Source organism: Pelodiscus sinensis, chromosome 5 (assembly GCF_052426305.1).
Source record: "Pelodiscus sinensis isolate ZL-2025 chromosome 5, ASM5242630v1, whole genome shotgun sequence".
Classification (NCBI taxonomy): domain Eukaryota; kingdom Metazoa; phylum Chordata; order Testudines; family Trionychidae; genus Pelodiscus; species Pelodiscus sinensis.
In genome coordinates this window covers 66,365,213-66,386,851 of record NC_143056.1, presented here as the reverse complement: position 1 = coordinate 66,386,851, position 21,639 = coordinate 66,365,213, and the positions used below count along the sequence as shown (strand labels likewise).

General features: G+C 43.3%; 1 protein-coding gene across 2 annotated transcripts in view; it reads left to right on the top strand.

Annotated features, from left to right (window-relative positions):
* Positions 1–21,639, top strand: part of UBR1 (ubiquitin protein ligase E3 component n-recognin 1) — a 125,890-nt gene that overhangs the window by 93,808 nt on the left and 10,443 nt on the right. For both annotated transcript variants that reach the window (XM_075927249.2, XM_006135407.5), the window contains 12 exons: positions 1,874–2,026; positions 2,399–2,487; positions 5,286–5,379; positions 7,791–7,939; positions 8,768–8,823; positions 9,130–9,226; positions 9,744–9,811; positions 10,188–10,338; positions 10,804–10,891; positions 13,254–13,387; positions 17,615–17,723; positions 18,730–18,786. In XM_075927249.2, the coding sequence (XP_075783364.2) occupies positions 1,874–2,026; positions 2,399–2,487; positions 5,286–5,379; positions 7,791–7,939; positions 8,768–8,823; positions 9,130–9,226; positions 9,744–9,811; positions 10,188–10,338; positions 10,804–10,891; positions 13,254–13,387; positions 17,615–17,723; positions 18,730–18,786 (1,245 nt within the window). The remainder of the gene's footprint in view (positions 1–1,873; positions 2,027–2,398; positions 2,488–5,285; positions 5,380–7,790; positions 7,940–8,767; positions 8,824–9,129; positions 9,227–9,743; positions 9,812–10,187; positions 10,339–10,803; positions 10,892–13,253; positions 13,388–17,614; positions 17,724–18,729; positions 18,787–21,639) is intronic.

The following is a 21,639-nucleotide window of genomic DNA, read 5'->3' as shown; positions in this document are numbered from 1 at the left end:
TTTGGTTTGCCATATATGCTGATTTTAGATGTTCAACTTTAGGCAAGCAGATTTAAAAATAGAGTTATTTCTGTACTAATGGGTGTATCTAAACCATCAAGATCATGGGGCATACTGCAGATAGAGGAAAAATTTACAATGAAACGTAGAAAAGATCACACTTACTACATCTTCTATTTTAATAGTATCACAGTTTTCCCATGTGTATGTTTTGAAAAGTAATCTGCTCTCCCCCTTTACTGGGGAAGTTATCTCAATTAATCATTTTCTTTCCCTTGATCACATATGTAATGTGGTTCTCATTGTTTGTTTGGTTTTTTTTGTTTGTTTTTTAATGTATTGGATAGACACAGAACTGTGGTCTACAAGGTGAATTTTCTGTAGTGATTTCTTTGAATTATAAATTATCCATTTCCATTTTACTTCAGCAAAAATAAAGATATGTTTTTCATATCTAGTGGTGAGACTGGATTCTCACAATAGATATGTCACTTAGGGACATTCATCCATGAAATGCTACTATTAGCTGATGTTAAAATAATTATCCTGTAAATATTATATATTTACATTTTGAATGCTGTGACTCAACTTTATATATATAACCTATGAATAAATGTGTGTATGTGTGAGGTGCTTATGATGTTGGAGAATAGTAAATTTCAGTATAGCTTGTGTGTAAATATATTAAATAAAATACACACTTATATGGAGGTTAAAATTAGGGAAAGCTCTCTGCCATTCTTGTCTTCAAAATGCTCTGAAATTACCTGGTTCACATTAGGGATGTTAGATATTGGGTACAGGCAGTCCCCGAGTTACGCGGATCCGACTTACGTCAGATCCGCAGTTACGAACGGGGTTTGCTCTGCGTCTCCCTGGTCTGCTGGGAGGAGCGGCACTACTGGAGCAACCCAGCAGCACCCAAGCTGCTCTGCCCCAGGCATCCCCAAGTCAGCCTCTGCTGAAACTGACCAGCGCTGACTACAGGAAGCCCGAGGCAGAGTTGCTCTGCCCCGGGCTTCCTGGAATCAGCTGCTGATCAGTTTGAGCAGCAGCTGACTTGGGGACGCCTGGGGTTCTTAAGTTGAATCTGTATGTAAGAACTGGCTTCCAGATTCAGCCTGTTGAAACTGATCAGCGGCTGATTCCAGGAAGCCCGGGGCAGAGCAACTCTGCCTCGGGCTTCCTGTAGTCAGCCACTGGTCAGTTTCAGCAGCGGCTGAATCTGGATGCCAGTTCCAACTTACATACAGATTCAACTTAAGAACAAACCTACAGTCCCTCTCTTGTACGTAACCCGGGGACTGCCTGTAATTGAATAGTCATGCAACCGCATGAATTCTTATCAGTTACTCAACTAATTGATAGCCCGTGGGGGCAGCACAGTAGAGTGGGGTGCCAGGCAGGAGCTGGTCTGCAAGGGGAGCCAGTGTAAAAACCAGCTCCCTGCGCAGCACAGCTGCCTGCCACCCCATACTGCTGCCTATGTGTCAGAGGAAGCAGCATGGGGCAACAGCAGCTCCTGTCTGCAGGGTCCGAGCTCCCCGTGAACAGAGGCTGCTATGGGAGGGTGGTGGTGTAGGAGGCAGCTGCGAAGCAGCCTCTGCCCATGGCAACCTAGGCTTATCGGTTAATTGTATAGTCGAATACATGCTGACATCCCTAGTTCACATACTTGTTCAGTTATTTACTTTTGTTTTGGTGACCAAGCATGTGGACCAAGTATATGTATTAGTTGCGTAGCAGAAGGGAAGTCTGGTTGTTGGTGTAGGAAAAAATGCACTAGACTTACCATTTTGCTCTTTGAATTCTTGTTTCTCTGTTGCACAGAGACCATTCTCCTTACTAGCTTATTTTTTTTTCAATGTTGCAGATACTTTGAAGCCATACAACTGAATTCTCGACAGCGTCTTCATGTTGAACAGATTTTTGACTTGGAGAATGGAGAGTACTTGTGCCCACTCTGCAAGTCTCTGTGTAACACTGTGATTCCCATTGTTCCTTTGCAAGCTCAGAAGATAAACAGGTGAACTCCAGGGGAAACTCTTCCATGATTCTAAGAAAAGAAGCTATGCAGTACTTGTAGGGGAGCCAACCTCTTTGAATAATTTTTCCAACTGCTATCTGGGACTGCTTAAACCCATTCTGTTTTCTGTCCTGTTGACCAAAATCTGTATTTGGAAAGAAACTTTAATAGGTTTCTCACCAGTGAAAGTGTTCTAGTATTAAAACAAATTGTAAAGTTTAGTTCATGTTTGTTTAGGGTAACTAAATAATTGTATAAATGCTAACTGTGACAGAGATGAGCTATATGTTATTCAAAGATTAGGCTTCAGATCATTCATTGCTACTTGCCTGTGGTTTTTACATAACCACTGCTTTTTATTTCTATTTTCAGTGAGGATGCAGAGGCAGTAGCTCAAATTCTGTGTCTGGCTAGGTGGTTGGAGATTGTCATGGCCAGGATATCTGGTTACAACACTAAAGGTTTGTTTATTTTAGCTGTTGAGATTTACACTAAGAATATTTAAAAACAAATTCTTTGAATTGTTCATTATTATAGTAAGAAAATTTAAATCTTTATTTAGAACACAGTGTTTTTCTGTTCTAGAACTAACAGCTGGTGGTTTAGGCACAGTGATTTCTACTTGATTCTTCAGTCGTATAGTCTCACTATAAGGAAATGTATATTCAATAAATATACTTTTCCTTTGTGAACTGAGGAGTCAAACACATTGTATGCCTTCTTGTCTTTTCTGTCCTGAAAAATGGTGGCCGAGGGTAAAATTTTCAGAAGCACTTAAGTGATCTAGTAGCTCAAGGGCTTGTGTACATTTGAAATGCTATAGTTGCATGGTTACAGATGTGGTATTATGTGTTTGGGGGGGGGTTGTATTCTTTGTAAACATTGCCTGCACTATTAGGAAGTGTTTTCCCATGGGCCTAGCTAGTCCACTTTCCCGAGAGGTGATAGATAGTTTGGAATTCTTTAATGAATCTAGCACTTTCTATGTTGGGGATTAGATCAGTTTAACTACATGGTTCAGAGATGTGGACTTTTTGTATCTCTGACCAACTTAGTTGATCCAATTTAATTTTCTGGAATAGACCAAGCCTTAGTTTTACTGGGGATTTAGGCTTCAAAATCATTCCATACTTTTGAGAACTTTACCCTTAAGGTTTAAAAATAGCTCTAGATAAATGAACATCTACATTAAATCTTTGAACAAGTTTATTAAAGCAGCTGATTAGTTTTAAGGGAAAAAATTAATCACCTCAACAAGAAACAGTGATAATTTTTGTTTAATTTTCTAGGCAGTTGTAATCTGAACAACACTTTTGTCATAGTCTTACTGTACAATTGTCATGCATAAGTTGCCAGTAATATACAAAAGAGAGTTTTTAGATCTATTAGTTTCTTATGGATGTACTTTTTCAAACTACCCTTAAATCAGTGACCTTTTCTGACACTACCATGTGTCTACAATAATTAATTTAGCATGAAAGGGGAGGTCCATTAATGTACTATTAGCTGCAATGGGGGCTGATGGGTTTGCCAGGCCCTTGGGCAAGGTAGGAGAGGGCTGGCTCCCAGAAGGGGTGGGGCCTGGGTGGGCCTAGGGGCTAACCTCCCACTGCCAGCCCTTCAGTGTTGCCCAGAGCATGCTCCCTGGAGTTCAGGTAGCAATTTAAGCAGTCCAGATTTCTGGCTGCCGCCATTGCTGTTGCGGTAGTGGCAGCGGCAGCCAGGAGCCTCGGGTCCTTTTGAATTGCCGGGCCCTGGGGCAGTTGCTGCTTTTGTTCCTCCCTTTGTCAGTAGGCCTGATAAACTGTAAATTGCATCAACTATTTGATTAGCCAAATAATTGAAATTTTACATCCCTACTTTGTTGCGGTGTGAGAGAAATATTTTAAAACTGTAACTATCACTGTGTGTAAACATATTCTGAAGTTATATTACTCAGTGATACAGCTATTTATTTCATTGATATTTGGAGTGGCATCATGGGCGCTACCATTTTCTTATGACTGGAAGGACCATAACTTTGTACAATAAAGTATTCTGAGAACATGACTGATGAGAAGAACTATAAGGTGAAACTTGGCCTTGTTCCATTTGATTAATCACTCAGAATACGAGGAGAGGAGCTTTAGCATAGTGTATCACACATCTCCTTTAACAGAGAGCTTCACGCTTACTTTTGTGCTGCTTTAAATAAGTACATTAATATTAATTCATTGGAACTAGAAGTCATCACTACCCAAAGCAAAAGTGTATAATGGCTGTACAGTAACTCTGGAAACTCTAACTCTGCTGTCAACAAGTCTTGGTATCTGGGAGATAGATACTAGGAATCTGCATTGCCTTAAATAGAGCACTTTGGTTTATGTAAAAAGATCTGATAACCCTTAGATCGTACTCTGATTTAGGTGCCCACAGTGGATATCATCATCTTTATGATGATATATTTTGGAAAACAAAGTCATAGCTTTTCTAAGCCATGAAGTCATATTTAGTAAGAATATTCTCTTTGGTTGTTTCTGTCTCCTTACCAGCCAAGCACTGGTTTTGATTCTCAAATTTCTGAGACTAGAAGAAAATGCTATTTAGGAAGGAGGGTTAGAACGCAGATTGGCTGGTAAGAAATAGTGATGTGAATAAATAGTTGAGTAGGCGATTAACCAATGAGCCTAAGCTTATTTGGTTATTTTTCTCAACTACTTACATTTCTCCCTTCCCCTCACTGTGTCTGTATCAGAGGCAGCAAAGTGGGGGAGCCAGTGCTGGGGGGAGCCAGCTTAAAAGTACCGCCATGGTGCCGCCTGCCCACCTCTCCATTGCTGCCTCTATCAGAGGCAGCAGCATGGGAGGGAGGTAGCAAGGGAAATTGCTGCCACCCTGCATTGCTGCCTCTGTATTAGAGGCAGCAGTGTGGGGCAGCAGGCAGCCAGTCCACGAAGGGAGCTAGTTTTTGAACTGGCTCCTTTCACATACTGGCTCCTATCTTGCGCCCTGTGCTGCTGCCTCTGTATCAGAGGTAGCAGCGCTGAGTAGCAGGGGTCTCCCCAGGAATGGTGCTGGATTTCACTGGCTGCCGGCCCACCCCCAGGGACTATAGACTAGTCGACTAACTGCTAAGAATTCATGCGGTTAGTCAACTACTCTGTTACACACTATCTAACATCCCTATTAAGAAAGCAATGGTCTGTTACATTTTTTAAAAAAGTTTGTGTATGTTAATGCAATTGTAGTTTAATATAATCTAGGGTTTTTTTTCTGAAAGGAGAGAAGCAAAATGTTCCATCTTCAGTCAGCAAAGGAATGGGAGACTTTACTTCGGAATTCCATTCCATCCTTAGTTTTGGAGTTCAGCCTTCGTAAGTGTTGCCAAAAATTTGTCTTGTGATGAAGGAATCTGAAAGTTCTATGCTTTGTGATTTCTAAAACAGTCTAAATGCATCTCAAGATTTTGGAACTTGCCTTCATCCTTTTTATTGAAAAAGAGGTGTTTGTATTCTGAGCACAGAACTGGGAGCCAAGAACCTGCTGACTTATAATTGGAGCTTTGCTGCTTATTCTATGTGCATTTAACCACTCCATGGCTTAGTTTCTCAAGCATCGTGTTTCTGTGTTTTGTAAGAATTAATGTTTTTAAAGTGCTTTGTTGATTAAGTTGTTTTTTACAATTTACTGTGGTAAATTGGAATTTCCAAGATGGTATGGAAAAGAAAACTGTCTGCTGTTTGGTATATAGAGACTGAATAGACTGATTGTTTGGTTTTGACTCTCTCTACAGTATGTCTTAGTCTTTTTCCTCCTCCTCCAGATGCTCTAGCTAACCTGCCCACTGTACTTCTATTGTCCATAGCATACTGAATAAAGTAACAGGTTCTGCTTCACCCCTTATGTTGTCTCTGCTGTTCAAGCTTAGCATGGTTATAGTCTGAAAAATAACTGTAAAAATTGTATCAAAAACTCTATATAATTTGTTATATCAGAAGTGCTTCAAGTACATATAGAAAGCTTTTTCCCCTGTTGCTGCAAAAGCATTCTGGTCAAAAAGCTAAATTTAATTCTTTATGGCTGAGGCATCATCTTTAAGAAGAAATATTCTGTTTGGAGCTTAAACATTCGGATGCTGATGTGTGAGCCAGAATAGAATCTAGATCGTTGTTCCATGATTCTGTTAGTTGTGAAGGAATTGGCAATTCTGCTTTGTGTGAGCGCACAAAGTATAACTATTAATTAGGTATGTGCTGGTTGTGCATAGTTACTTACCTGATGAGAATTGTCACTTTTAGGGACAAAGGAGGTACTAACTTTAAGGAGCTCCTTTCTTTTAGCAAAACTTCAGAATTATTAAATTTAATTTTAGATTTGAAATTCTGTCTCCATTGCTAGCCCTTTATGAGAAATGGACAAGAGAAGATATGTTTTCAGTGTGACTATTAAGTTTCTTTCCCCACAGTGCAAGTTCTTTATTTCCCCCAATTTATCACTTTTCATAGTAAAATAATTGGTGCTATTTTCCTGAATAGGGAGTTTAATATGCCTTCATACTGAAGCCTATATTCTCTCAAGTTTGCTCCCAGCTTGTTAGCTCTCATCCTTCTCGGTTCTCAAACATTTGCTTGTAGAGTTCATTAAACCAATTCATGTGCATACCAAAGGAAAAACAAAAGTTTCAAGAATCTGTACTGGTTCTCTCTGGTTCATTAGGTCTTGATTTATGGACACAGTCTCTTCCTTGTTTCTCTTACTAAAGATAAATGATTTTGGTGTTCAGGCGTTCTTTCACAAGGAAGCATTTAGCTCAGGGGTGGGCAATAATTTTTAATGTGGGGGCTGCTCCAAGATTTTGGAAAGTAGTCCAGGGCTGATGATATAAATAGTGAAGGTGCGGGATCTGGGATGGAGGTTGGGTGTAGAAGGGAACTTGGGATAAAGAATTGGGGTGGAAGAGGGGATGTGGGGTCTAGGAACAAGTCTGGGTAAAGGAGGCAGTTGTGACCTGGGGCACTGGACTGGAGTGCAGGGTTTTGGATTGAGACCTAGGGCAGGAGGGAATTGTGACCTGGGGCAGGGGACTGAGGTACAGGAGGAGTACAGGGGTTTGGGATGTGACCTAGGGCAGGGTTATAACCTGGGGCAAGGGATTGGGGTGCAGCATCTGGAAGGGGGCAAAGGGATTGGGGTGCAGCATCTGTGATGTAGGACTGCAGGAGTGGGGGGGCAGAGGGTTGGGAGAAAAGGGAGATTAGAGGGCAGAGGCAGGCTCTGGCTGGGTTACTTACCTGAGTGACTCCTGGCTAGCAGCCCAGCAGGGTTCTCAGGCAGCTTCCCTGCCTGCCTTGCCCCCGTGCAGGCTGCAGGGGCCATGCATGTTGGTGAATAAGAGCCTGAAGAGAGTGGGGAGGGCTTTCTTTGCGCTGCCTGTTCTTCAGTCAGGCAGCTCCCATTGTCCAGAAATCAGCCAATGAGATTGTTCTGGGGACAGAGGCAGCACATGAAGCACTGCTCCTCTCTCCTCAGGGCTCAGAGCTGAGAAAAAGATATGTCTGCGGCAGCTGCTGGGGGTGGGGCGCGCGTGCAGGAACAGAAGGGAGTCTGCCTGAGGCTTTCTGCTGCATCTGCATGCCAGATCTGGTGGCTTGGTGGGCTGGATCCAGCCGCTCAGCTATATTTTGCCCAGGCCTGATTTAGCTTATGATTAATGCCACTGATCTTTTAAGTTGCAAAACACTGTTACAGGTTTACTAGTTGAAGTTGTCCTTGCTTTCCTTCACAGAGCCAAATACTCAAACAGTATTAAGGAGATGCTGGTTCTCTTTGCCACCACTGTTTACAGAGTTGGATTAAAGGTTGCTCCCAATGAAGCTGATCCCCGCATTCCTATGATGACTTGGAGCACATGTGCTTTTACTATCCAATGTATAGGTAAAGTAATTGTTTCCTCTTTGTCATGGCTTTGAACATTTCCTTTTATTTCATTAATTTGAAATTGTGGAATATTCTAGTTTGAATAAAGGTTTATTCATATGTGAGATCTGGAATGCCAGTTGCCATAAATATCCAAGGTGATCTGCCACAGTACCATCATAACTGCAACTGTATTTATGAACACAGGCAGCTAGCTTGGGTCATCACCTGTGGTACTACAGCTACCTTGCTATTTTTAGTGAGCTAGCTCAATCAAAGCTAGCTTAGATATTAGCTCAACAGATTTGTTCCCTGTGTGTACTCAGAGGCATTAGTGACAAAAATATGTAGGTTTTTGTTTGGGGTGGGTTATAAGTGCCAAACAAATATACCTAGGCAAACCTATTGAAAGCAGAGTGGTTGCACAGGAGTCAGTTTGGGTATACTTTGAAAGCAGTGGCAGTTGCACATGTGTTATGAGTATGTAGTTTGACCACTAGAACATTATCACCAATGTTGATACACAAAATGGAAAAAACCCAGGTGTAACCCTTAAATTTGTAAGATCTGAAAGATGCTTTTTTAAAACTAGTTTTACTTTTAAATTGAGCACATTTATATGTGGAAATCATAGAGAGACAATAAACATGAAATCTTATTATAGCAATTTTACGGAATCATTTGTCTCAGTAAAATTGCACTTTTAATAGCAGTCCTATAATCGGGGACAAGTTTGATTTTGGACTAGCATAAGTGCATGGAAAGTGAGAAGACCAGATAAGCAGACTATTGTAGCTACTTTAAAAGCCCATATTTACCACTTACTTTCTCTGTTTTAATTTTAAGAAAACCTTCTAGAAAATGAGGGCAAACCTTTATTTGGATCTCTGCAAAATAGACAGGTATGGATAATCCAAGAAGCAATTAATGTTAATGAACACTGGACATTTGGAATTACTAGCAGCAAGTACATTAGTAATGTCCAAAGAAATTCTGTACCATGATCTCTGGAGTTTTTAGATATTTGTGCTTTTCACATAGACTGCTGACAGAAAATGAGTCTGATGTGGAATACAGTCATAATTCTTTTGTAGAAGTTCATACTTGATTTAACTACTTTTTACTGAACTTGAAGGGGAAGGTATTTCAGCACTGTCCTGTTTAATTATTTCCCCATCCCTGTCCCACGTTCTCTTCTTGTGCTCTAGCACAGCGGCCTTAAAGCATTAGTGCAGTTTGCAGTTGCTCAGAGGACTACATCACCACAAAGCCTGATTCAGAAACACCTTGTTCGTCTCCTAGCAGGTAACATTATTTTTGTTTTTTCTTCTAGACAATCTGTGCATTGCTTTTAAGTAACGTTTATGTAAACTTTCCTTAGTAGATGGCAAACACCATTTATATAGTCTAAAGAGGAAGGATGTTCTAGTGGTTACAGTTCTAACCTGGGAATCTGGAGACCTCTGTTCAAGTCCTTGCTTTTCCAGACTTTCTATCACCTAGTCTATTGTGTGCCTCCTTTCCCCATCTGTAAAATAGGGGTGGTAACACCACTTCACCTCACAATTGTGATAAGAATTTCATTAACATTTGAGGTGCTCAGATACTATAGCCGTGATAGGTTGATAGTTACAGTTCAGAACATGTGTCCAGGTTGCATGTGCATTGGGAGGCTTTTATTGTTTTTATAGCTTACCAGTCAGAGCCATAGAGGAAGGCAGAGGTAATACAAACAATGGCTTCTCATCCTGCCATTGTAATTCCAGTGAAAAAAGCAGTTAACATTTTTAATCAAATGTGTCATGAACCTTTGTTCTTGTAGTTCTTCTACCAAACTTAAAAGTGGAAGATACGCCGTCCATTCTAGATGTAGATATGTTTCACATTCTGGTAAGCATGTTCAGTTTGTTTTTGCAATTAACCATCTTGCCTCTGAGGCATTATCTGTGAATTCCATTGTAGATCCTCCTGCAATTGATGATCTCTCTAATCCATTGAGAGGTATTTTTGTGTCACCTGTTGGCTAGACTTTATGTTTGTGACTTAATTTCATGATCTTTTTAGCCCTCATTTAACTGAAAACATGGCTTCAGATGTTACTGGTTAGTGCTAAATAACTACCCCACCATTAGAGAGGACTAATGAATAAGCGTAGATGATGGTTAACTTATTGTCTTGTCAAGTTTATGTGGTGTTTGTTTATTGGAACTTCTTCTAAGTCTGGTATTTCACCAATATTTTGGCTGTTTCTCTTTTTCCACTTTAGGTAGGTGCTGTGTTATCATTTCCATCTTTATATTGGGATGATACTGTAGACTTGCAACCTTCATCTATTAGCTCTGCCTATAATCACCTCTACCTCTTCCATTTGGTTACTATGGCACACATAACACAAATCCTTCTAACCTCTACAACAGGTAATGGTACCACCTTTAGATTTTTTTCAGGTATTTCGTCCAGTTTTTATAAAATGATTTGAAAGGGTCTTGGAAACTGGTTTTCTGGCACAGTTGTGGCCTGTGAAATATGGGATTTGATAATCTGATTAGGGTGGGAATTACACTCCTCTCTATACTCTCTGCGATGGAACAGTACTGACAGGACTCCTCTCTTATGTGATAATTAATGTAAGGGAATAATGTCAACACATAAGGGAGAGGAAGCAGTTTTGTGATGAGGCTGAGCAATCTCCACATTTACAACATGCCTGTGTGGATTTTTTGTTGGTTGAGTTGGGCACAAATAGGAAGTGATCTAATAAAATGAAATGTTGTAAATTGTATATAAAAGTTGAAAGTAATGGAAATTAATTCTATATATATATATATAGGAAAGAAATTTTCAAGTGGATTTACAACAAGGTTAATTTTTTGTGTGCACAGAATCCCCCATTGCTCAAGCACAAGATTACAGTGAGGAGGCTCATGCTGCTGAGTCTTTCTGTAGAGAAGTTTGTCAGTACACAAGTGGGTAAGTAAAACCTCAGTTGTAACAATAAATGTTTTACAAGTCACATTTAAAAAATACATGGACATTCACCTGAAAAACACAAAAGAAAAAAGGTTAGATGTAGGTTATATCAGGAGTCCTTGTGCTGAATCAGCAATGTCTCGTAGAGTATGTCTACACTACTCCGCTAGTTCAACCTAGCGGGGTAATGTAGGCATACCGCACTTGCAAATGAAGCCCAGGATTTGAATTTCCCGGGCTTCATTTGCACAAGCGGGGCGCCGCCATTTTTAAAACCCCGCTCGTTCGAATCCCGTGCAGCGCGGCTACACAGGGCACGAACTAGGTAGTTCGAACTAGGCTTCCTAGTTTGAACTACAGGCAGTCCCCGAGTTACGTGGATCCAACTTATGTCGGATCCGCAGTTACGAAGGGGGATTTTCTCGCCCCGGAGGACTGGAGCGGCGGGACGCCTGATCCCGCCACCCGCCTCCTCCGGGGCGAGAAAAGCTGCTCCCCGTCTCTCTGGTCTGCTGCGGGAGCCAGCAGACCAAGGAGACGCTGAGCAAAGCCGCGCAGGACTCTGCCGGACCCGCGGCGCTTCCAGCTGATCTGGAAGCGCCGCGGGTCCGGCCCGGGTCCTCCGCCACTTTGCTCCGCGTCTCCCTGGTCTGCTGGGGGGGACGCAGCTAGTGCCCCCCCCCCCCCCCCCCCCAGCAGACCAGGGAGATGTGGAGCAAAGCCTGGGGCCTGTGGTAGAGCAGGTGGGGCGCTGCCGGTTGGTCCCGCAGCACCGCTCCTTGGCGCTACTGGACCAACCCGGCAGCACCCCAGCTACTCTGCCCCAGGAGTCCTGATTCAGCCGCTGCTGATCAGTTTCAGCAGTGGCTGAATCAGGACGCCTGGGGCAGAGCAGCTGGGGTGCTGCCGGGTTGGTCCAGTAGCGCCGAGGAATGGCCGCACTACTAGACCAACCCAGCAGCACCTGAGCTGCTCTGCCCCAGGCGTCCCCAAGTTAGCCGCTGCTGAAACTGACCAGCGGCTGACTACAGGAAGCCCGAGGCAGAGTTGCTCTGCCCTGGGCTTCCTGGAATCAGCTGCTGATCAGTTTCAGCAGCAGCTGACTTGGGGACACCTGGGGTTCTTAAGTTGAATCTGTATGTAAGTCAGAACTGGTGTCCAGATTCAGCGGCTGAATCTGGATGCCAGTTCCGACTTACATACAGATTCAACTTAAGAACAAACCAACAGTCCCTATCTTGTACGTAACCCGAGGACTGCCTGTACCGTTACTCCTCATGAAATGAGGAGTAACGGTAGTTCGAACTAGGCTTCCTAGTTCGAACTACCTAGTTCGTGCCCCGTGTAGCCGCGCTGCACGGGGTTCGAACGAGCGGGGTTTTAAAAATGGCGGCGCCCCGCTTGTGCAAATGAAGCCCGGGAAATTCAAATCCCGGGCTTCATTTGCAAGTGCGGTATGCCTACATTACCCCGCTAGTTTGAACTAGGAGGGTAGTGTAGACATACCCCTACATTCCTAAAAACTGGAAAAGATCTAGATCTGCTATCTGACTATGAAGTGTGTTTTTTTTTCAACAGAAAATATGGGTGATGTGTACATAAAAATGGATAGTGGTGTATTCAGAGTAAAGTTTGATAACATTGATTGAAATAATGTTAATGGTGCTGATTATAGTTCATTTTTTTAAATCTCATACAATATCAGTAGCCTTTCCTTTTTTTGTCTCCACGTCTACTACAATTGTTTTGTCAATTGTGACTCTCCGTAATTAAGTTCATTGGTTTCTTTACATTTATTCCTATCATTCTCTAAGAATATTTAAGGTTTTTTTTGACAGAATTTCAAGAAGTTAAGTGTCTACATATGAAAACCAATTCAGTTTTGAAAAAAAATTAAATGGTTCTCTGTAATAAAAGGAAAACAATCATAAGATTTAATTATTGTATCTGATATGCTATGGAGCAGCAAACATCCTCCTCAAGCCCAGGAAAAAAATAGAAGAAACTAAATGAAACCATCTTGAGCCAGTTTTTAGAGATGAACATCTGCCTGTTCTTAAACTGAAAATACATTTGGAAAAACCATAGCAAGTAATAAAGATATCCTAAACACATTGTAACATTCATAAAATTAGAATTTAGGTCTTGGGGACTGTGTCTGACTGAGAATTTGAGGCAATTTCCTACTGTTGCTCTAACAGTATTGCAGCTCCACCAGTATTAACAGTGGTGGGAGCACTAGCCATAGACCAACGCCCAGAACTGTAAAACATGATGGCAACCTTCATTTGAAAATTGTCAAAAATGTTGAGTATAGTTATGTGATCTGAGCTTTTAGAGATATGCCTGATTTCTGTTATAGCTGCTTTAGCCGTGATGTTCCAGGCTGGCACGTGTGGGACTGTGTTAAGAAAGGAATCACACCTTATCTTCGTTGTGCTGCTTTGTTTTTTCATTACATGCTGAGAGTATCTCCACCTGAAAGCCTGCTATTAGGTAAGTAGAAGAAGGTAATAATAATTTAGTTTAATTTGCTTCTTTTCTTGTTGAAGAGTGGAGTGCTTAAAAGTTCAAGGTATAAGGTGTACATATATATATTTATAGTAGCGTTTGATGAAGTATATTCAACATAGAACCATAATGATGTCTTTTAACATTCTTTAGATCATAATAGAATTGATTTTTAAAAGAAAAAATGAAGCACAGTATATGTGGAAGGGATACAATTGAAGAGTTAGATCATATGGGCCTTGCCTGTATGGAAGAGTTTTTCTTTTAGAGTAAGGAAATGTGTGAATTTAAACAGGTATACTTATAAGCTGAAATGCTTTGGTGTGCCTCTTGCAAAGGAGTGTCAGGTAAGCTGAAAAAAGCCATCCTTATGTCTAAAAAGCGTCCACATTTTGGATTATATAGGTAGGTCTCTTGTACTATGATCTGTAAGCCATGTAGACTGTCCCATAAGAGATGTGTGGATAGAGCAGAATGAAATCCAATTAAAAGATGAGGAATAAAGAAGCTAGAACGTAAGACTATCTTGTTATAAAAGTGCTGTCACTCATTTTTAAGGATCCCAAAGCATGGCAACAATCTAAAAGAATGCAACCCCATAGCATTTTGAAAAGAGGTAAAGAATAAAAGTGATATAAATTATTGAAACTAAAAGGTATAAAACCTTAAACTAATTCCCCCTGTAATGATCCAGGTTGGAATTTGGCTGAATGCTATGGTTAGCATGATGCCCTACCAAATACTAACACTTGTGAAACACACACACATATACACTTTATGGCACATTTGGTTGCCTCCTAATACCAGTCTGGAACACTGGTTCTGTAGAAAGGAGAGTCCCCTGGTAAATCAGTAACATCATTTTCTACAGTCCCTATGTATCATTAAGGGCTTTTTTTGTACTGTATGGGGGTGTAATTTCTAGAGGGCATTAACGTGCTGCATCTTAGTTAGTTTGTGTATACCCTGCTGGCATGTGCCAAAGGTTCCGTAGTGCACCTTAATGTAGTGCTGTTTAAAACCATTAAAGCACACTAGAAAATCTTTTATGTACACCAGCAGCAGCTACACTGACCACCTAGTGCACAAAATGTTAGTGTGCTACCCTCCCCATATTGGACATTACCCACTTAGTAAACAAGCCTTAAGAAATCTCCCAATCAAGTACCGATCTGACACAGCCTTGGTTTAATACGTAAATTCTGATTGGATCATAGCAACATAGAATTGATTGCAAGCCAAAAATGTAATGAAATATATAATTTAAAAACACATCGTTAGAAAGTGCTTCTTTGAGTAGTGTCCCTATGGGTGCTCAATTAGGTGTGACGGTGCTCCTGTGCTGCGCTTTGTAAGGTGAAACTTGACCTTGTTCCATTAGATTAATCACTCAAAATACAAGGAGAGGAGCGTTAGCATAGTGTCTCACAGGTCTCCTTTAACAGAGAGCTTCACATTTATTTTTGTGGTGTTTTAAATAAGTACATTAATATTGGTTCCTGCCAAGATCTCTTAAGGACAGAGCTCCACCAAATAATTATCTTCATGGATGCAACTCTCCAATCTCAGTCTCTGTGAGGATGTGACTCTTTCCCACAACCTTCAACTTCTAAGGGCAATGGGTCAAAGAAACAGGCAAGGAACTCTTCTCACATGTCTGAGAGTGGGAAGTCCCTTTAAGCCTAGAGATAACTGCAAGTGAGCACCATCAGCATCAAGACCACAGTGACAATCGTGCCTTGCTATGATCATTGGTATCCAGTACTGCTGACAAGCCCATAGACCCTTTGAACATGGGCACTGAATTTTTGGTACCAAAAGATAACAAACACCCTAAAAAGACACTTGAGTCATTTTTTATATCGCCAGAGGCAGTCTGTCCAGCATTGGAAATACCAGCACAGACAAAGTTTCCATCTCCTTTGGCACCTGCACTGCCACTGTGATGGCTGGCACTAGCAGAATTCTGCCAATCCAGAAACTTCTTCATGACAAATGCACCCGAGTCCCCTCTAGAGTCCTATCACTGGCTCTTGAGGTTATTTGCAACAAGCTGTCACAGATTGGCTACATGCCATTGTAAACAGCTTTATCATTCACCCCCCCACCAAACATAAAAACTCAGTCTTAAAGCTAGTTAGGTTTTTGCCACCTCTCTTCCTCTTGGAAGCACTTAATTCCTGTGATGGTTAGAAATGTTCACCTAAATGTAAAGCCTAATTATGTTCATGAGTAGTTTATACCCATTTGTTCTTATGCCCTTAGAGTTAAATTTGCAAGGTCCGAAAGATGCTTTTTTAAAACTAGCTTTACTTTTAAACGGAGCACATTTACGTGGCAATCGTGAGACAATAAACATTAAATTTTACTATAGCAATTTTACAGGGCTCAGGAGTTCTCCCAGCAATCAGACCATGCCTTTTCACTGTTTTGTGAGGATAGACAGTGATCCAGAGGAGGTGGTCTCACAATTCTTCTCCCAAATTCTTTGTGAGATCCACTACAAATAGGGTCAAGAAAGTACCTGCAGATGGCTATCCCACCATCACCGTGTTGGTACAGCCACCCAAGGTACTTCCAACAAGCCGTATGCCATCATAATGGCCATATTGGGACCCTTTGGTGGCACATCAGTAGTTTGTCTTATGAGCTTCAAGCCTTGCCCAAGAACTCTTCCAGGATGCTTCCTTGGCCATGGCATCTAGAGCCTCAAGAGATTTAGGAACAAGAAGCTGGTACTGAGGAGGATGTTACACCAAAGATCATAGCCTCCTCCTCCCTGGATGAATCAGTCATCCTTTCCCCTACCTTCTCTGCCAGAGGACTTCCCTCTTTTGCAGGAGCTGGTAAAAAGGGTGGCACTCTCTATATGCCACAAAGAAGGTCAGGGATACCCACTGTCTGTTCCTTGATATTCCTCACTCTGTTGTCCTCAAAGATTGCCCTCTCAACTAATTAAACTATCTTAGACCCAGATAAAATGGTGTGGCAATCCTTGGGTAATGGACAAAAAGTATGATGTCCCTATAAAGAAATCATCGTTCCTTTTTCTCTCTCTGCCACTCAATTCCATCATGATCAAAACTGTCAATTCCAATAGCTGATCACACAAATCCAGGAAAGTGCCCTACAACTGGGATTGGAAGTGGCTTGATCTCTTTGGAAAAAAAAGGTATATTCGTCTCCTTGGCCACCTTACAATTCTGCACTATCAACCATCAGACGCTCTTGGCCAGGTACAGTTACACACACTACAACACATCTCTCCAACAATCACAACTCTTCCACACATCTCAGACTATGCTCTGACCCTTAAAGTCATGATTAACCCTAAACTCTTAGGATTCATCTAGCAGCTATAGGATTTCACCAAACCTTAGAGCGATATTTGGTGCTGTCACATTCAACCACTGGAAGGTTCCTCAAGGCTATAATAAACCTCTTTCCTCAACTGCCTACGCCTATGTAGAAACTAAGCATGACACTGAAAGGAGCTGACTAGACCTCCTTTTGATCCCATAATCACTTGTTCACTGATGTACCTATCAGTGAAAATTGCCTTTATGACAGCAATTACGTTGACCAGACAAATAGGAGAGAAAACAGTTCTGATAGTGCATCTCCCTTGTACAATATTCTTTCCAAACAAGATTACTCTCAGGCCACATCCAGAAAGTATTCCCAAGGTAACCTCTCCGTTTCACATTAATCACTTGATTCCCTGTGTGTACTGATTAACCTCATGGTGCAGCACAAGGAAAGAGAGTGCATGTGTGGGCACAGCGATGCTGCTGTCAAAAGTTTTCTGATCAGCAATGCAAGAACATAGACGCACCTAGATTGGAGTACTGATTAGGGATGCATCTCTTGAAGAATTATTGTTACTATACAATGTAATTAACTCCTTTTCATACTCAAATAGCAAAATCCTGCTGCTTTAATGCATGTACAATAAACTGTGTGTTATACTATAATTCTCATCCACATCCTCAACTAATGTAAATTGGCACAACTTCATTTAAATCAGTGGAGCTATATCTAGTTACAATAGTTCAAAAGTTGCTCTAAATCTTTAAAATTGTCGTTTGCATCAGTTGCAAAAGGAATAAGAAGAATTGCAGTTTTCCATTATACCTGCTACTGATTGTGTGATCTGTTCAGAAAGGCCTTTAGGAGAATGGACTGTTTGATGTATTTCTTGTTCTTTTGCAGTTTCTGAGGAAGAAGAGTTCAAGGCACTCTGTAGTTATCTATCTCTACCCACCAATCTATTCCTGCTTTTCGAGGAATATTGGGGCACTGTGAGCCCCTTACTCCAAAGGTATGGGGTGGAGAAAGGGGAGTTAATGGGAGCATCCTTCCATTTTATAATGGTTGAAAGGGATTTTCAGATGAAGTTAGTGAATAATCGGTTACACTCTGTCCAATGCCATATTACATTTGCAAAATAATTGATTTGATGAGCAGACTGACTGTCTGAACTACTTAAGTTTGGAATTCGGGGAGACAGTTGGGAGATGTTCATGTAACTTCCATGCTTGGTTCTAATATTAACAAGAAGGAACATAGAGAGAGAGGGAATACAGCCGGGAGTATAAGAATGGACATAAAGGTGAAAGATAGTGCCAGTACCAATGACACGAACAGGTAGGTTGGACTGTAGCAGTAGAATGACTGAACCTAATTGGGTGAGGAATCTGGATAAAGCCAAACAGAAACAATTAAGGTATTTGTACACCAGTGCAAGAAGCCTGGGTAACAGAATGGAGGAACTAGAACTGCTGATGCAGGAAATGAAATCCGATATTATAGGAATAAGAGAAACATTAGTGGAATAGTAATCATGACTGAATTACAGATATTCACGAGTATATGTGGTTCAGGTAAGACATAATTGAAGTTAAAATTGTTGCAATAGCATTGTATATTAATGATATGAGAGACTGCAACAAAATTTGAAATATTCAAATGGATAAGAGACATTTTTTAATCAATATCACTCTGGTGAAAAATGCTACCTGCGGCTCCTCTGTGGTCGCGATTGGGGTATGTTACAGACCCCAAGGATCTAATCTCATGAGGTACTCTAAGGGAAGCAGTGAGTGATAATCCATGTTCACATTCTGAGAGAGTCAGCATTTGCAGACAGTGCTAACATCTTTTAACTACGTGTGTTTCATTCTGACGAAATCTTTATAGTTTGTTTTTAAAAATAGATTTATCTTTTTGTATAACATTTTTCACTACTTTCTACATCTCTGTAGTTACAGTTAATAATTGTATATAGTGTTCATACAATATAATCTGCCAAAATTTTTCTGATACAGGTGGTGTGCTGACCCTGCTGTATTAAGTTTTTTGAAAGGAAAAAACATTTCAATAAGGTTTGTTTAATTTTTTCTGGGCTTTGTTTTTGATCTGTAACACTTTGAAGGAGATGAGCTCTGGGTAGTTAAGTGAGGGCAAGTCTTGCAATTAGGGAGCCTTTTCTTCCTCTTGCACCTTTGCCATAAACACATCTGCCTCTTCAAATGGCATTACAGGATTCCTTTAGGAAGATGAAACAATTACTATTCCCTCAGAACATCAAACATCTGCTTTTTTCTGGGTTAGGTTAATGTAATTGGTAACATAAGATAATCTTTACTGGGTTGTAAAATGTATGCCCATCCCATGCAAACTTAGTTTCTTCTTGAGTGGTTGCTCATGTCCATTCGAAGTAGGTGTGTGCACCGCGCGCACCGCGTCTTCCGGAGCGTTTTCCCTAACGGTACCCGTAGCGCCGGCAGAGCGCCCTCTAGAGTGGCGCCGCTATGGTGGGGCATAAGTACCCCTGCCGGCGCTGCCCCACCTCAGTTCCTTCTTACCGCAGCGATGGTCGTTGGAGAGTCTCCATATCTCCCAGCCTACTTAGTTAGTTAATGGTTCCCTTTCTCACATTCGTTTGTAAATAGTTCTCACAGTTAGATAGTTAGGTTCTTTGCTTTGTTCCTTCCCCCTTGGGGGTAAGGAATGCCAGGGCCGCAAGGCTTCAAGACGTGCGCTGACTGCGGGAAGTTTATGCCCAGGGGCGACCCACACGACAGCTGTCTTAAGTGCTTGGGTGAAGCTCATCTGGCTATTGCCTGTAAAATCTGCAAGTCCTTTAAGCCCCGTATCAGAAAAGAAAGGGTTTCCCGCCTGAAACTTCTCCTCATGGAGACAGCGCTTCAGCCGGTGCCACCGGAACAGCCTGCGGTGCGCAGCGCACCGGCTTCCACGCGGGACGCCCCTCACCAGCACTGCGCATCGGCGTCGACTTCTCGGCACCAATCGCACTCTCTTCCGACTAAGAGAGTGAAGAAATCCCGGGGAAGGTCCCCTTCGAAGAAGACAACGTCGGTTGGGCACCACATTGTGGGCTCTCCGGTGCGCGTATCGTTCCCTCCGCACCGTCGGCACCGAGGAGGCCTAGGTAGTCCATACCAGATACGTTCGAGGCGGCGCAGGACCCCTTATTAGCCTCACGACCGCCCCTCCATCCTCGGTTGACTCGGAAGGGTCGAGGTCACCATCGTCAGAGGCTCGGCTGGCTACGGCTTCACCCCAGCATGGCCCAGGTCGGCATGCTAAAGTGGCTTATGCGTCGGGACCACCCCATGTGGGGTCAGTACCGATCGCTACTTCGGCACCCTTCTCGTCGCCGAGCCGTCACTCTCTCAGGGAGTTGCCAGCCATGCGCAACCTGAGATACAGTTGAGCTCCTTGCCAGCTCCCCGCCTGGCGGTGCCGGTACCGTATCTGAGTAGCCATGTGGCGTCCACTCAGACCTTTCTCTCCTCCATGGAGGTCACCCAGGAGCCGGCGTCCATCTCCGTGCCTTCATCTGCACCAGCATCGACGCAGTGGTCTCGCCAGGCACCGGGCCTGGGTACCCGGTGCCGCAACCGCCGGCCGCAACTCAACCGGCACCGGGCCTGAGCACCCCGGTGCCGCAGCTGCTGGCGACTCAACCAACACTGGGCCTGGGCACCCCGGTGCCGCAACTGGGTGCCGTTGAACCCTCGGCACCGGGTCTAGGTCCCCCGGTGCCGCAACCGTCAGCGGGCCTTCCAACACAGGGCATGGGTCCCCCGGCCCCACAGATAGTGCGGCCACGATGTACTCATGCGGGTAAGCCCGAGTCAATGGCAAGGTTTGCCCCACTTTCTTCATCAGCTCCGCCCTGGCCGAGGAATAATTGGACTCCGGACTCGGATGCTTCCTCCGTCTGTTCGGGCTCCTTGAGGGCATCCTCGACCCATAGATCCAGGTCCAGATATAGGAGGGACCACACTCAACTAACGTGGCCTCCGCACCAACAGTGGTCTTTCTGGACCTCCTGGGCCTACCATCAGTGGCAAGGTCAGCTGCCTTCTTCTCTGGGGTCGGGGACGTCAGGGCACGGTTCCCGACCATCGGTGTGCCTGTCCCGAGCCCCTCCCTCCCCTCTCCGGGCACCTCAACCCGATCCAGCGGCACCGGAACCGACGGCACTGGAGGTGGACCCATCGGGAGCGCAAGCTGCTCAAACGGCTCCGCAACTGTTCCTGTGCCACTTCAGGAGTCGTTGTCGTCCCCGGACGAGGCACTAGCAGACCCTGCACTGAGTCTGCCGTCAATGGATGCCCACACGCACCAGGACCTCCTCCGCCGCATGGCTGCCAACTTGGCCGTTCCGGTGGAACCTGTCATCAAGGACACGGATCCAATGGTGGACATCCTCACGGAAGACGCGCCTGCATGATTGGCCTTACCGCTTAACAAAACGGTATCAAAGATTACCAACGCCCTGTGGCAAACGCCGGCAACCTTGACCCCTACCTTAAAAGGGGTCGAGAGGCGTTATTACGTCCCAAACTCGGGGCATGATTACCTGTACTCACAACCCACCCCCGGGTCCTTGGTCGTGCAGGCCACGGCCCAAAAGGAAAAACTCCCTCAGCCGGGCCCTTCTCCAAAGGCTAGGGAACCTAAGAGGCTGGACCTATTGGGCCGTAAGGTTTACGCCACAGGGGCGTTACACCTCCGCATCACAAACCAGCAGGCGATGCTGAGTAGGTATGCCTTTAACACCTGGCAGGCCGTCGAAAACTTCTGAGACAGACTCCCTGTGGAGGATCGTCAGGAGTTCGCGGCTGTTGCCTCGGAGGTCAAAGTCATCTCGCGAACCGCTCTCCAGGCGCCTCTGGACACTGTGGATTCAGCAGCCCGCACGA